The 13737-nt window shown below is 34.9% G+C and overlaps 1 protein-coding gene and 2 non-coding genes across 3 annotated transcripts; 1 reads left to right on the plus strand and 2 right to left on the minus strand.

Annotated features, from left to right (window-relative positions):
* Positions 1-570: 570 nt before the first annotated feature.
* Positions 571-680, minus strand: LOC113300863. Its single transcript, XR_003335971.1, has one exon. It is a non-coding gene; the product is annotated as a small nucleolar RNA Z152/R70/R12 (small nucleolar RNA).
* A 107-nt stretch (positions 681-787) lies between these two features.
* On the minus strand, positions 788-870 carry LOC113300857. Its single transcript, XR_003335966.1, has one exon. It is a non-coding gene; the product is annotated as a small nucleolar RNA R11/Z151 (small nucleolar RNA).
* Positions 871-7595: 6725 nt separating this feature from the next.
* On the plus strand, positions 7596-11286 carry LOC113299820 (ER membrane protein complex subunit 6-like). The gene is made up of 5 exons (XM_026548911.1): positions 7596-7772; positions 9133-9236; positions 10046-10241; positions 10403-10422; positions 10916-11286. Exons 2-5 carry the CDS (start codon positions 9142-9144, stop codon positions 10944-10946), a joined length of 342 nt encoding a protein of 113 aa, XP_026404696.1. The 5' UTR covers positions 7596-7772; positions 9133-9141; the 3' UTR covers positions 10947-11286.
* The last annotated feature ends 2451 nt before the right edge of the window (positions 11287-13737 follow it).

Below are 13737 nucleotides of genomic sequence, written 5' to 3' on the forward strand. Positions count from 1 at the left end.
TTTGCTACATATTTCTTCTTTAAGATCTTGTTCTAATGTAGTAAAATGATCAAGTAATTCTTTTCATAGTAAAGTACAATTTTCATCAGAGTAGTTTATTTCTGAAAATCATCAAAACTCATCTGTAATATGTCTTCGCTTGTCATGACTAGAGAACCCATGATGTTATCAAACCCTAATTTTGATTTATTTTATTCAAAGGAAAAGGGGAAATTGATTCCCTTAGTTATTAGTTGTTACAATTACAGAATTACTAGTTCTAGAATGACATGTCCAGGATAGTACTTGGAATAATCAATAAATATAAACACGTGTTAACATTATATATGATTAGTATAAACCAAGAAATAATATAATCTTCAAGATTGTTAGTCTTTTTAGAGAGGATCCAAATGTAAACTTTTAAAGTAAAAAAAAAAAAAAGGAACACTAGAAAAATTTTGCACAACTCTCATCAAGTCTCTATATAAGCCTTCAGATGTGTTTTCCAAAAATCCATTTAAAAGGAACATATATTGCATGGGTATTATGATATTTAAGTAACAAAAAAGGGAATTTATAAAGATATTTGAAGCTCAGTGAAAATACAAGTCGTTTTTGTTTAAGGCATACGGCAAATACTTTTTAGGTATTTCCCACTGCCCAACACGCTCCCGCGTGCTTCAACTCATCAATGCATCAAAATATAGATTGATTCCTTTTTCATAATCAACTGAAAACAAAACCCCTTAGAAAATGAATTTGAAATAAGATGATTCAGACAAGAACAATCCATAATGCAAGACTTAGGCTTCAGGGTGTGTAACATTCAGATCATCAATAAAATCTCATTGAAATCCGCTAAGATATAAAATGTATCATAATTAGTCCTATTTGAAAAAGTGGGGGTACAACAACCACACCCAATATTTTGCTTAGCAATCTGTATGGACAAACTCCAATATACTTTCTAGAGAATCAACTAGACAGACATACTCAATCTAGATAAAAAGTATATCAAAGAGTTTATTCTCAATCTCTCGATTTGATATATATTCAAGCAAATAGAAATCAGCGAGTCTTTATCAAATACTAGAGAGATAACTTGGATGGTACCAAAGACCAATATCCAAGTGCTAATCAATTTAAATCAACAACCAAAAGGTCGGATATTCTAATTGATTGAACAACGCACAACTTGTGATATTTCAATTATATAAACAAATATAATGCGGAATAGAAATAACACAGACACCAGAATTTTGTTAATGAGGAAACCGTAAATGCAGAAAAACCCCGGGACCTAGTCCAGATTGAACACACATTGTATTAAGCCGCTACAGACACTAGCCTACTCCAAACTAACTTCGGTCTGGACTGTAGTTGAACCCCAATCAATCTCACACTGATCCAAGGTACAGTTATGCTCTTACGCCTCTGATCCCAACAACTAAGAGTTGCTACGACCCAAAGTTGAAGACTTTAATAAACAAATATGTACCACACATAAAAGTATACGGTAATAGATACCACGAATATACCTAAGAGTTTTGTTCCGTCTTTTGATAAATCAAGGTGAGCATGAACCAATTGATAAACCAGACTTATATTCACGAAGAACATCCTAGTATTATCAATCACCTCACAATAATCCTAATCGACGCAGCGAAAAAAGATATTGTGGAATCACAAACGATGAGACGGAGTGTTTGTGATTACTTTTCTATCTTGCCTATCGGAGATATAAATCTCAAGCCAATTATTACAATTGTACTCGTAACGATAGAAGATGCAAGATCATATCACACAACTACAAGAAAAGTAGTATCGGTCTGGCTTCACAATCCCAATGAAGTCTTTAAGTCGTTAACCTGGTTTTAGAAGAAGAAACCAAAGGTTAAAGGAGAATCGACTATAGCTATGCAACTAGTATCACAGTAAGACGTGGGGATTAAGTTTCCCAGTTGTTAGAGTTCTCCCTTATATAGTCTTTCAAATCAGGGTTTGCAATCAATGTTAGCTTGGTAACAAAGCATTCAATATTCACCGTTAGATGAAAACCTGATTAGATTCAAGCTAATATTTCTCAACCGTTGGATCGAAAACTTAGCTTGTTACACACAAACGAAATTTTCAATTTTGGGTTTATGAACCGTTCCCAAACATTAACATTTGTTGGTTCAACAATAGTTAACCAAATGGTTAGCCATATGACCACTTTCATATCCACCATATTCTTCTTCACCATAACTAGTTCAAATGACTCAAATGAACTAGTTAACGAGTTGTTCAATTGCTTAGATATTATGTAACTACACAAGACACAATCTAAGAAAAAACGGTTTGATTCACTCGAATCGGTTCATGAACTTTATAGCCATGGTTTGCAAAAGCATTCCTTAGTTTATATAAACATGATTTCAAGAACAACCGATTTTAGATATAACCTGCTCAAGTTCGCGGAATTAAGCTCACGGAAGGAGTTCACAAACTCCAGCAGAAATTCTCGAGTCGAGAACTTCCGCCAGTTTGCGGACTGAGTTCGCGGACTTGGCTCACGCCACATTCCGTTTCTCTTGATCAACAAAGTTCGCAAACTTTGGTTCAAGGAATAAGGACTTATACATATATGTGTTTCCACAATAATGCTTATATCCTACCGACAGTTATTAATCTAAACTCTCATTTAAATCATTGAAACATTATCAGAGTACGTTATATAGCCGTTATTCACAGACCATTTTTCGTCAGAGCAATTTCCAAAGTGATTGATACATAACATGACATTCGTCACTAGGTAAAGATGAATTTGGCTAAAGAGAAAGCTTACCAGCACATATTTCGATAAATAGATAAGGGATTTACACTCGACTCGAAATAGCAAATGTGTATAATGAAAGTCTATATATCAAAACGACTTTTGTCTCAAGAGTAGGAGATAGAGTAGATAGAATTTTGAGTGATAGATAAGTTCAAGTCTCCACATACCTTTTAGTCGATGAAGACCCACCAGTTCCTTGAGTAGTCCTTCGTCTTGTATGATGATTGCCATGGAGTCTTGAGCTCAACTACACTTTCTATCCTAATCCGAGACCTTTAGCTATGTAGGCTAGAAATCAAGACTTATAATTTTGATCACTAACATTGACAAACATGCTTGAGATAGCAACGGATGCGAGTTCGACCGAGCAACGCTCTAACACTATTAATCTGGATTATTGGTACCGGTGCATTTGTATAATTAAAAAATATAGATCAAAACGAAAAATCTAAGTAAGAACTTATTGACATCAACACTATCTCCGAATCAAAGATTCCCCAACCATAGAGTAAACCCAGTAAAACAGTACAAACAAGTTGATGTTAATGACCCTAACAGTAAAATACTAACCATAACATATGAAATTTCAAACCTAAAATAAATCAAAAATAAATATACTTTAATATGTATCTCATTAGAGCTGGTTTATGATCCGATTGATTTTTGAACAAGCTGAAAAGTAATGTCCACTTTCGAGTCGAAACTAAACCATCTATCACCTATAAGTTATAAAGTTGAAACAAGTATTCCTACAGCTATAAGAAGCTAGAGGGTATTACTCATTCGAAGAAAATCACACAAAGCCTCAAGAGAACCTTGATAAAATAGAACAAAAGATTAGGTTATTACAACTAATAATCAGCATGTGTGATATCTTTCCAATCAATTGAATAGAAACAGAAATTGACATGAATAATAGTTATACTTACTTTTTTAACTTGAGTGTAAAAATCATGGTAATAAAGGATCATGGTTTCTTGATACTCCATCACATCAGCGTAATATTTCAGTATTCATTTTATTTATTTCCCCGAAAGATAGATAAGCCCCTACATATTATTTCCTCCTTCCACCTACAAAAACCTTTATCAAATCTCATTTCTTTCTATGAGCATGTACTCTCGCGGGAATTTGTACTAGCATGTTAATTGAAGTCTAGAATTAATAAGAAAATTTAAAAGGATGAAAAAGTGCAATCAATTCTAGAATAAGATAAATATAAATTTCGGCAACCAATCATTTTATCAACCATGATTTAATTATACGATCTTAAATATATCTGATGAAATTAAAATTTTGCAAAGTAATTTTACCTTAGTAATTTGGGCACTTGAAAAAATTGCACCCATGCAACAATGAGAATTTTTGGACTTCCTCAGTATCGCATGTGTGCGTTTCTTTGGGGTGCCAAAACAACTAAGGTAATTTACTTCGTAAAATTTATTTTTATCAAAAATATTTGAGATTGTTTCATAAAATTATATAAGATATTATATTGATTGTGAAGATAAAATCATTTAAAAGAACAACAAAACTACATCTAGAAGTGTTTCTCTAATACACAAGAATAGAACTGAACATGGGATTACTACTAGATACGACCTCAACTGAAATTCACAAAATTATATATAAACCACTATAAATGAAGCAGTATATAAATACATGATACATCAACAATTGAAATAAGTAATGCACATATGAAAAGAAACCCCAAAATCAAAAGATAACACATCAATCATCACAAAAATTAAACATGGGTTATAATTATAGGATTACACAACAACCATTGAATGGAATAGAAGCCAACAATTAAGCTACTTTGATTGTTTAAATTAAACACATACACTGAACAAACCTTGGAGAAGAATAAGTGAATGCGGAAGATGAAACCTCCCTCTATATCTACACTAATCGGCTGGAGAGGAAATTAATATATCGGGGTTGTTTTAAGTGTAAATCAACGGGTCAGATTAAATTAAGAATATTGGTTGATAAAACAGTATAACCGCGTAGCAGTGAATCAAGCTAGGGTTAGGTTTGAGGATGGGCTGGGTCGGGAGAGTCGGTTATAATGTCTACAATATGTTCAACCCCAACATTGAATTTGATCGAGGAATTCATAATTCCGAGGTATTTGTAATTCCATGAGATTTTAGATCCGAGAAATTCAATAAAGTTATTGGGTGTTTGACAACTCAGTAAAAAATTCATTTTATGTTTAAAATCACTCGTGTCATTGTTTTGAACTTTTTAGATTTTTTTTTTAAAGGGGCAATCAACTTAAATTAATCATAAGGAGTTTACATTCCTGGGATATTTAACCCCGTTCGTGTCATTCATTACAATGTTTGAAAGAAAACCTGGGCATAGGTCATGTCAGATTTTTGTTGTCGCATTTGTTGGGTGTTCTGTTTGGTGTTTGACCTCCTGGTTGACTAGTTCATAAGCCGCCTGGTTGGCCTCTCTGTACGCATATGATATCTTTGTAGCTGTAATTTATTGTATTAGTGTCCTAATTTCCGTTAGCATGTCTTGCATGCACCAAGGTGCACTGTGCGGTTGTCGGAGTAATTGTAGTAGTGATTTTGAACCTCCTTCGAACCATGCCTTAGCCATTGATGTTGTTATTCCTAATGGTGTTGTGACTGCCAGAAGACTTTTCCTGTGCATTCTCTACATATGACGTCTTCTCCTGCTGGGGCTGGGTGTCCTTTTGTTGCTCCGTCTGTATTGATTTTAATCCATTGCTCCTGTGGTGCCTCCCATCCTACTAGGATTGTGTGCTTTGATGTTTTGTAGGTTAGTGAATTGGTTGTTGCTGGTATTCCTGGATATAACGGAAAAATGTGTTGTTACGTCCAAATGTATTCTTCAAATATTACTTTGATGATCTTAGTAATTTGAGCCGTTGTCAGTGGGTTTTTGGAAACTTGTAAAGCTTTTCTTCTAAAGTTCTTGTTATTATTAATTAATGATAATAGGAGAGAGGATGTTCAGCGATGTGAATTTCCAGACGATTGAAAACCGGAAAATTGTTTTTCTTCTTTTTATAGGGAATCACTTTCAGATATATTCTACATCCCTATCACACTTTTTTTTTCTCATTCATACTCATCATTACGATACCTTTTTTCATCTTTGCACCCGATTTTCAGAGGTAGTTACGACAATTACTTTCCAAGATTTTTGTTTTACACACTGCCAAAAATAAAATCATCTACATCCTCTCAAGAACCACCACCTTTGTTTGATGTTGACACTCCAGACAACACTCTATATCAATGCCCCTTCAAGAACTTCGATGGTCGCCGTAATGGAGTTGGTGGGAGAGGTTTGGGTAAAAGTTCTTTCTTTCGGCATCTGAATGATCAACATTTATCCTCTGAGGACAATAAAAACACTTGAAGGGACATGATTATTAACGATGATGATATTTATATGGCGTGGGAAAAGTGTTATAACATATCTACAGATGTGGTTGTGTACCAAGTGCATGCAAGTCTCTGCCATCTCCATTCTAGTGACATCATGACTGGTCCTTTTAAGAGGATAAGTGCATACTTTTTAATTCATGGTGTGGTAAAACCTATATCAGACACAACACGCAATGCAATGAAGAAGGATATTTCTATTGGTCTTATATTGGAGATGCTCAACCTGGTATTTCAAAAGCAAATAACCACAGTGGTAAGTATCCTACCACCATGCAGACTACTTTTCTATAACCCTAAAAGCTGCTCTAGATATTGCATTAGCCAATCCAATGGATTTGTCAGCTTGGTTACAATTAATCTTGCTGCCTATATGCGCCCTAAATATTTACACACATAATGTACAAAGGAGAGGGTTACTTAGCTTTAATTCTCAATTTATATTACTGCCTATAGTTTTAATTCTGATAATATTCAAAACTGGAGTAGGTCCCATGGTTTTTCTGCATTTGCGGTTTCCTCGTTAACAAAATCTTGTTGTGTGCTTTTACTTTACTTTCCGCATTATAATTATTATTTTAGTTATAATAAAGTAATTTGCACTGTGCGTTAATCAAACACTTGGTTTGATCTCATAGTTGGTTCGGTCCAAACTTATACTATATACCAAGTGTACATCTTGCGGTTGCTATCTTCTTGACAGTCTCTCTCTATATTAGATCACACAAGATGTGTCTTGAATAGGTTGATAAGAACATATTTTGGTGTATTTGATAGCCTCGTCATTTCATGTTCAATATATTTTGAGGATTCAATCGTTTAGAGCAAGTCTTATGGTGGAATCCAAACTATTCCAAGTGTGGAAAAACCATGGAATGTCAAGTCTAGTGGCTTCCAAGTTGGGGTCTTCCACAGAAAATTCAAGCAAGGTTCCACGATTTCGTGGAAGGGTCCGTGGAATCCAGCTGAACGCCAATAAGAATAGCGCTAAAAAAACGCCATTAAGAATTGCGTTTTTTTTTATCCGTAGATTTAAAATGAGTTGTTGAAATCTAACGACTGAGAAAAAAGCTCAATTCTTAATAGCGTTTTTTTAGCTCCATTCTTAATTGCGTTTTTTTAGCTCCATTAAGAATAGCGTTTATATTATTCCACCATTACACTTGCGCTTCCATCCACAGTTCCAAGTGCTGAGGTGGCGTGGAAGATGGAAGATGGATGGATTCTACCATAAGACTTGCTCTTAAAGAAAAAAGAAAAAAAAAGAATAATTCAGCCCCATTTCATTGTTGGTGTCCCATTCCCATAGGTCTCGTATTCCGATATTCCCAAACAGGCAAACAACCAAAACACATGCCCATTCTTAAATCGCAAGCCCCTGCCCATCCTAAATCCCTCTCATCACTCTTGACTTTCTTCAAAAACACTTCAGAAACCATTCTCTAAGTTTCTAACACAAACTTCGCTGGATCGACACAATCCTTCACGCCAACAGGGATCTTCTGAATCTTAAAATTCCTTTAATTGCAACTTCTCTTTCGGTAAGAACATGTTTCTTCAGTTTCATAAGCGAATTGACTGAATTTTCTCTTGAATTGCTACATATTTCTTCTTTAAGATCTTGTTCTAATGTAGTAAAAAGGATCAGACAATTTTTCATTAGAGTAGTTTGTTTCTGAAATTCATCGAAACTCACCCATAACATGTCCTCGCCTGTCATGACTAGAGAACCCATGATGTTATCAAACCCTAATTTTGATTTATTTTATTCAAAGGAAAAAGGGGAAATTGATTCCCCTAGTTCTTAGTTGTTAAAGTTACAGAATTACTAGTTTTACAATCAATTATTATCCTACTGAGGTTCTATTTTGCACTGATCTGATTTTACCACAGACTCTTGGGTTATAGATGAGATCTGGAGCTTGTATTCTTCTATTTATGCTACTTGTGGTGTCAAAATTAGTATTTTAGCTGTGAATGTGATTGTTGTCATTGAATCTGAAGCGTGTTATAGTATAGAGGGCCTGAATTTGTTCTGGGAATCTTCTTAATCTATCTAGAATGTCAATGTTTGGAATATTTTGATTTCTATCTGTACGAATACGATTGTATAGATAGATATCTTGACTACGCTGCAATGCCCAATTCTAAAAGTTGTTGGTGTGTTCAAGTAAGATATTTAATGTTGTTTCGTTCTGTAACAAGGTTTAGAAAAATCTGGTTTCACATGAACTTTGTTGAATATGATATCCCTGGTAAAATTTACCTACTGTGCGGATGATTTTTTTCGAAATATTGTTTCTAGTCTAAGTTTTGGGTTTATGATAAATAATATAAAATGTTGTACTTGATAATACAAGTGTTTTTGTGTTATAATTCACATTTAGCCAGACTAAGAAGTGTAAGCAAGCCTAACCAACTGCTAAACATTACAGCGACAAGCCCTGGCTTGATTTAAATGGAGCTATGCCTGAACATATACAGGCGAGGCCTACCTTTAGCTTCTAGCGGTTGTGCCTGCTGAATATGTCTGTCCAGCCATGTACACCAATTCTTCTCCATTTATTCATTCCCATTCAGAACATTGAATAGGTGACCCGTTGACCTTTATGACACGCATGGCCACAAGCCATTGCCTGAAGAAACTCTCATTCCTGACTCAAATGGGATCAACTTAAACCCTTCTCTTACTCCTTGTAACTTTATAAACCTCTCTGGCTTGAATGTGTATGGTTCATCCCATGATTGTATTAAGGAGAATATTTGCAATGCACATGTATAGTACTAGTAATAGTATTTTAGCTAGCCATATGTCTTCGAAGCTGAAATTTTGAAATTCGTAAAGTTCATACGGAATCTTATAGGGTTGTTTCTGATGGGATTTTCTATTTCGTTTGCAAGGTACAAGTTATGGATGTTTCAACTAAGAAATCCAGTGATGAGCTGGATGTTCCCACATTCAGTGCTGAAAATTTGCAAAGCAACATGAAGATTATCTACTACAGGTTCGTATTTCTTAACTACTCTCTTTCTTTTAGTGAATCCCAAATATTTGCTTTGTAATCTTTAGTTGGTAGACTAGGTGATGATATTTGGAGTTGGAGATGAATGAGTGGATGAAATTGAGCTGTGTACATTACTTTTCATATTTCACAACAAGTTTTTTCTTTTTGTTAACTACAAGTACTAAGTTACTTAATAATTGCCAGTTGGATATAATTGTTGAACTTTACCAAGTTAGTGATGCTAATAATAAGTGCAGTTTTTTGCTCTTGTTATTTTCCTTGCTTTTAACAACTCTTTTTCTTTAATGGAGAAAAACAGTTAATATTAAGATTCTAACCACCACAAATTAGTGTTTGGAAAACCACTTGGATGAGTTACGGGCTTACAGCAAGTGGTCGTCAATGTGCTTTGAGAAGTCGTCTGGGTGTGCATGTTTTCAGTAAGTTAAAATAGGAGTGAAGACCATTCATGTGTTCCAATCATGTTGAAGTTCCTATTAGAGAGGTATCAATTATGGTAATTCAAAAATCAACAGTGGCATGAAGAAGAAATTGATTAAAAGGAAAAGCAAAGCTTATTCTGCACTGTCTTTATATCCTTTCTTTATATTGTCTGGAAAGACGAGTTACAGTTTTGGCATGTCATTAACAGTCAAAATAAATCAGAAGATGTCTAAGTTTGGATAAGTGTTACTTATATAGTTAATAGATGTGCACGCTTTATTTTATGCAACATGCTTCCTGAGGCATTTCTGCCGACTGAATTTTCTTGTTTTGATTGCTTATCAGAACATTTTTCTTTTCTACAGCCGCACCTTCCTGTCAATAGTTGCTGGAGTCATAGCTGGAGTTTTGGGATTCACTAGCCTGACCGGCTTTGTCTTTTACTTTCTCATCATGGCAGTTACTTCTGTGGGACTTGCAGCTAAGGCAAAGTTTAACGTACATGCATACTTTGATTCTTGGAACCGCGTCACTCTTGATGGCTTCTTGAGCGGGTTAATGGTGTGTTTCTACATCTTTGAACATAATTTCCTGCATATCTTAGTTTGATATTAGATTTTCTTTACCTCCTCCTTTGATGGTTTGGTAATATCTTTTTGGAAGTTATTATTGGTTTTCATGGTTCTCAAGCAGGTACTAACATTGTTTTTATGTATTTGCAGTCCTTTGTGCTGTTCTGGACGTATCCTTCCCTTACACTTTGGTTACACATAATTTTAATTTTATATTGAACGAGTATATTAAGAATTCAATTTGCCCAAAACTAGGTGGAGTAGTAGTGGAGACTAATTCAATTTGCCAAAACTAGGTGGAGTAGTAGTGGAGACTATGGACTTAGGTTTGAGCTGTGTGCAGCAGCTAAATATTTGTGTGGTGTTGGTATAAAAGAATTGCATAATCTTTGTGGGTTGCTGTGATACTCATTGCACTCATAAAACCATGAATATTCACAGCCTGTTTTCCTCCTTGTCAGTTTGCTCGCTTATTATTTTAAACCATCACAATTTCATACAAGTCGAGGTAGCTTTGTATTTGCATTAGATACCAGGCCATTGTATGATATAAGGACTTAGAAGTTCAATTATGAGTTTAACACCTGAACTTGAACTTGGATATGACAGCTCTATTATTTTACTTATATTATTGTTACTGTGTTTTTCCTTGACGTACCTTAGATTTGCGTATGACATTGTGCATATATTTTAGTTGAAGAGGAGCTGCAACATGTCGGAGAGCGTGAACTGAATCATAGGGAGATTGAGACAACTGCTGTGAACTCTATTACAGCTCTGATTAACATTGTTTTAGAAAAAAGCAAGGTTCTCAAATGTTCATTCTCAGATTTTGTTATTTCTTTTTCCTTTCCAGATATCCAATATTGTAGATTAAATTGAATGCTGAAACATTGAGAGTAGTGCATAATTTCAGAATTTTGCACAGTTGTTTTGAGTTTGCGAAAACCTTCGAATTCTTTTCTGGATAGTTTTTTCTAGTTAGGTCACTAGTCAGAAAGACCATGCTCAATATATTTATCTTTTTGGTAGCATATTAGTGTGCCGGTTCAAATCAAAGTGTGTTTACTGCGATTGAGTTTTCACTTAGTTGTCAGATCAGATGTTTAGCTGAAGAGAAAGAAACCATTTTCCCGGGACTACAATTTCATTCCCATGTTGGATGGGGTATAATGCAACTTGGAGCAGCACATTAATTTTCTGAAATAGTTTGAGACAGTTGACACGGGAGTCTTTCCGTCTGAATGTGAGCAACTTGGACCAACGTACTTGGTAGACCGTATTAACATGACTGCACAATGTTAAAATATGTTTTCGAAAAATTTCAAATCAAGCAGTTGGAATCGCATGGGCAAAATCTGGAATTATGATTCAATGCCATCGGACTGTGATTGCCAACCTTTACATTCTAACTTGTGGATAGAGAGAGAGAGAATTTGACATCGGAAAGTGCAAAGAGTTGGAATGGTGATTGGCAGTAGTGCCTTTCCGAATCTTGTGGATATAGATGAAGAAGCATTGTCATAGCCTAGTCAGTAATTATCGGAATCATTCCCGAATGATTCGTGAACGTATCCGAACTGACCGAATATGAATGATACTTTCGAACTATTTGAACTCCGAATCTAGTTATCGGATTATATGGACCTCACGAATGATTCGCGAACGTATCCGAACTGACCGAATTCGAATGATATTTCCGAACTAGAATTCTCATAGGTAACTCTCTGATCAGAGTTCTGTTGATTGGTTTTTGTTTGATTTTGTATATACTTTATATTTAAATACAATTATGCAGTTAAAATTTTCTATCAGTAGTTGTTTAACCAGTGTTTTATGTGTTAATTTTTGTTAAAAATCTATAAACTCGTTTTATAATACATTTACACGATTAAATTGTTTACTTCTTGTTAAATAATCACGCTAAAATGTATTTTTTCATCTTATAAATAATATACAAATAAAATTAGTCTCGTAATAAGATCATAATACTTATCAATTTATGATATATGTAAGCGGAATTTTAAGTGTCGAACTCACATTTATAAAACGAATATACACGTACGTATGCCGTTCCGAATTACTGTCCGAACAACGAACCGTTGACCGGATTTTTGACCGGATCCGACCTATCTGAATCCGTATAATTCCCGTACGTATGCTGTCCCGAACTACTACCCGTACCCCGAGTTGCTAACTAGGTGTCATAGTACTTAATTGTTACCGTACTTAAAACTGCGCTTTCGCACTTCGAGAAGGGGTTGCTCTTTTTTCCTCCCTGCTTATATATAATAAATGGGTGGTTCTGGTATTCTGTATAATGATAATAAAACTAACAAAATTTTACAAACAATATTAGCAGAGCAATTGTCACTAATTTGTTCCACATGGCTTTATTATTCTACAAGTTTTCCTCAAAGGAAGATTTCATGTGATGTAGTTTTATTTCTTCCAACTACCAGGCTAAAAGGGTAACATGAACAGTAGAAACAGTATATTACATTCCAATCCCAAGAAACCGATTCTTTACCACCTGCACATCCACAATGACCTCATTCATGCTGATTTAATCTGAAGGGTAACTCTGAAACCGAATCGATTCTTTCACAGCTTCATAATCATACCTTGATTCTATGTAGAAACAAGAAGCAAAAAATATTTGTTTGCAAGTTATGTGGCTTTCCATGTTATGAAAGCCTTATGTATAAAGTTCATACAAAAACCACACCAACTACACAAAGAAGATAATCATACCTTGAAAGTTAGAAAAGCTCCGGCGTATTATTTCCTCCCTCCAAAAACCTTCATCAAACTTCCTTTTAATGGAGAATATGGCAGATATCACGAAGTTTGCTGGTGGGTTGTAAGGGACAAATACCATAATAAGCTTCATGATATCCCCCACATTTTCAATTAAACTGAAAGTTTAAGAATATCCATAAAAACTACAATTTCTTGATATGGAGGGTCGCCACAGACCATATCAACAGTACCCTCACAAACAAGCAGAAGGACATGATGGATATGTGGCGGTCCTCCATGCCAAGGAATTTTAGCATCATCAGCGCCAAAAAGCAAATTTGAAATAAGATTAGCGCCTAGAAAATTATCCATAAAAACTACAATTTCTTGACATGGAGGGTCGCCACAGACCACATCAACACTACCCTCACAAACAAGGAGAAGGACATGATGGATATGTGGCGGCCCTCCTTGTCAAGGAATTAGTGGTTTTAACTTTAGCATCATCAGCGCGACCTATGATGAAACTAAGAACAATACATGAAAATTGTTATGTTTTAAGGTGAAAGACGTGAAAAATGGAATTTTCCTGATAGTTGAGTCAAAAAGAATGGATACGATTCAAATACTTTGCTGGTATCTCTATGATCAGTAAGAACAAGGAGTTGGCTTTTTTACTGAATTATGAAAAGAAAGGAATCAAAAAATACAATCATTAAAAACTTGCCCTCATAAAGAGTGAT

The sequence above is a fragment of the Papaver somniferum genome, chromosome 7 (genome assembly GCF_003573695.1).
Source record: "Papaver somniferum cultivar HN1 chromosome 7, ASM357369v1, whole genome shotgun sequence".
Taxonomy (NCBI): domain Eukaryota; kingdom Viridiplantae; phylum Streptophyta; class Magnoliopsida; order Ranunculales; family Papaveraceae; genus Papaver; species Papaver somniferum.

Bases quoted from the DNA above. Each gene is read 5' to 3' on its own strand.
- LOC113299820 (XM_026548911.1), top strand. From the start codon at position 9,142: ATGGATGTTTCAACTAAGAAATCCAGTGATGAGCTGGATGTTCCCACA. The intron at 9,237-10,045 runs GTTCGTATTTCT...TCTTTTCTACAG, and splicing joins ATGAAGATTATCTACTACAG to CCGCACCTTCCTGTCAATAG. The intron at 10,423-10,915 runs GTATCCTTCCCT...GACGTACCTTAG, and splicing joins TCCTTTGTGCTGTTCTGGAC to ATTTGCGTATGACATTGTGC.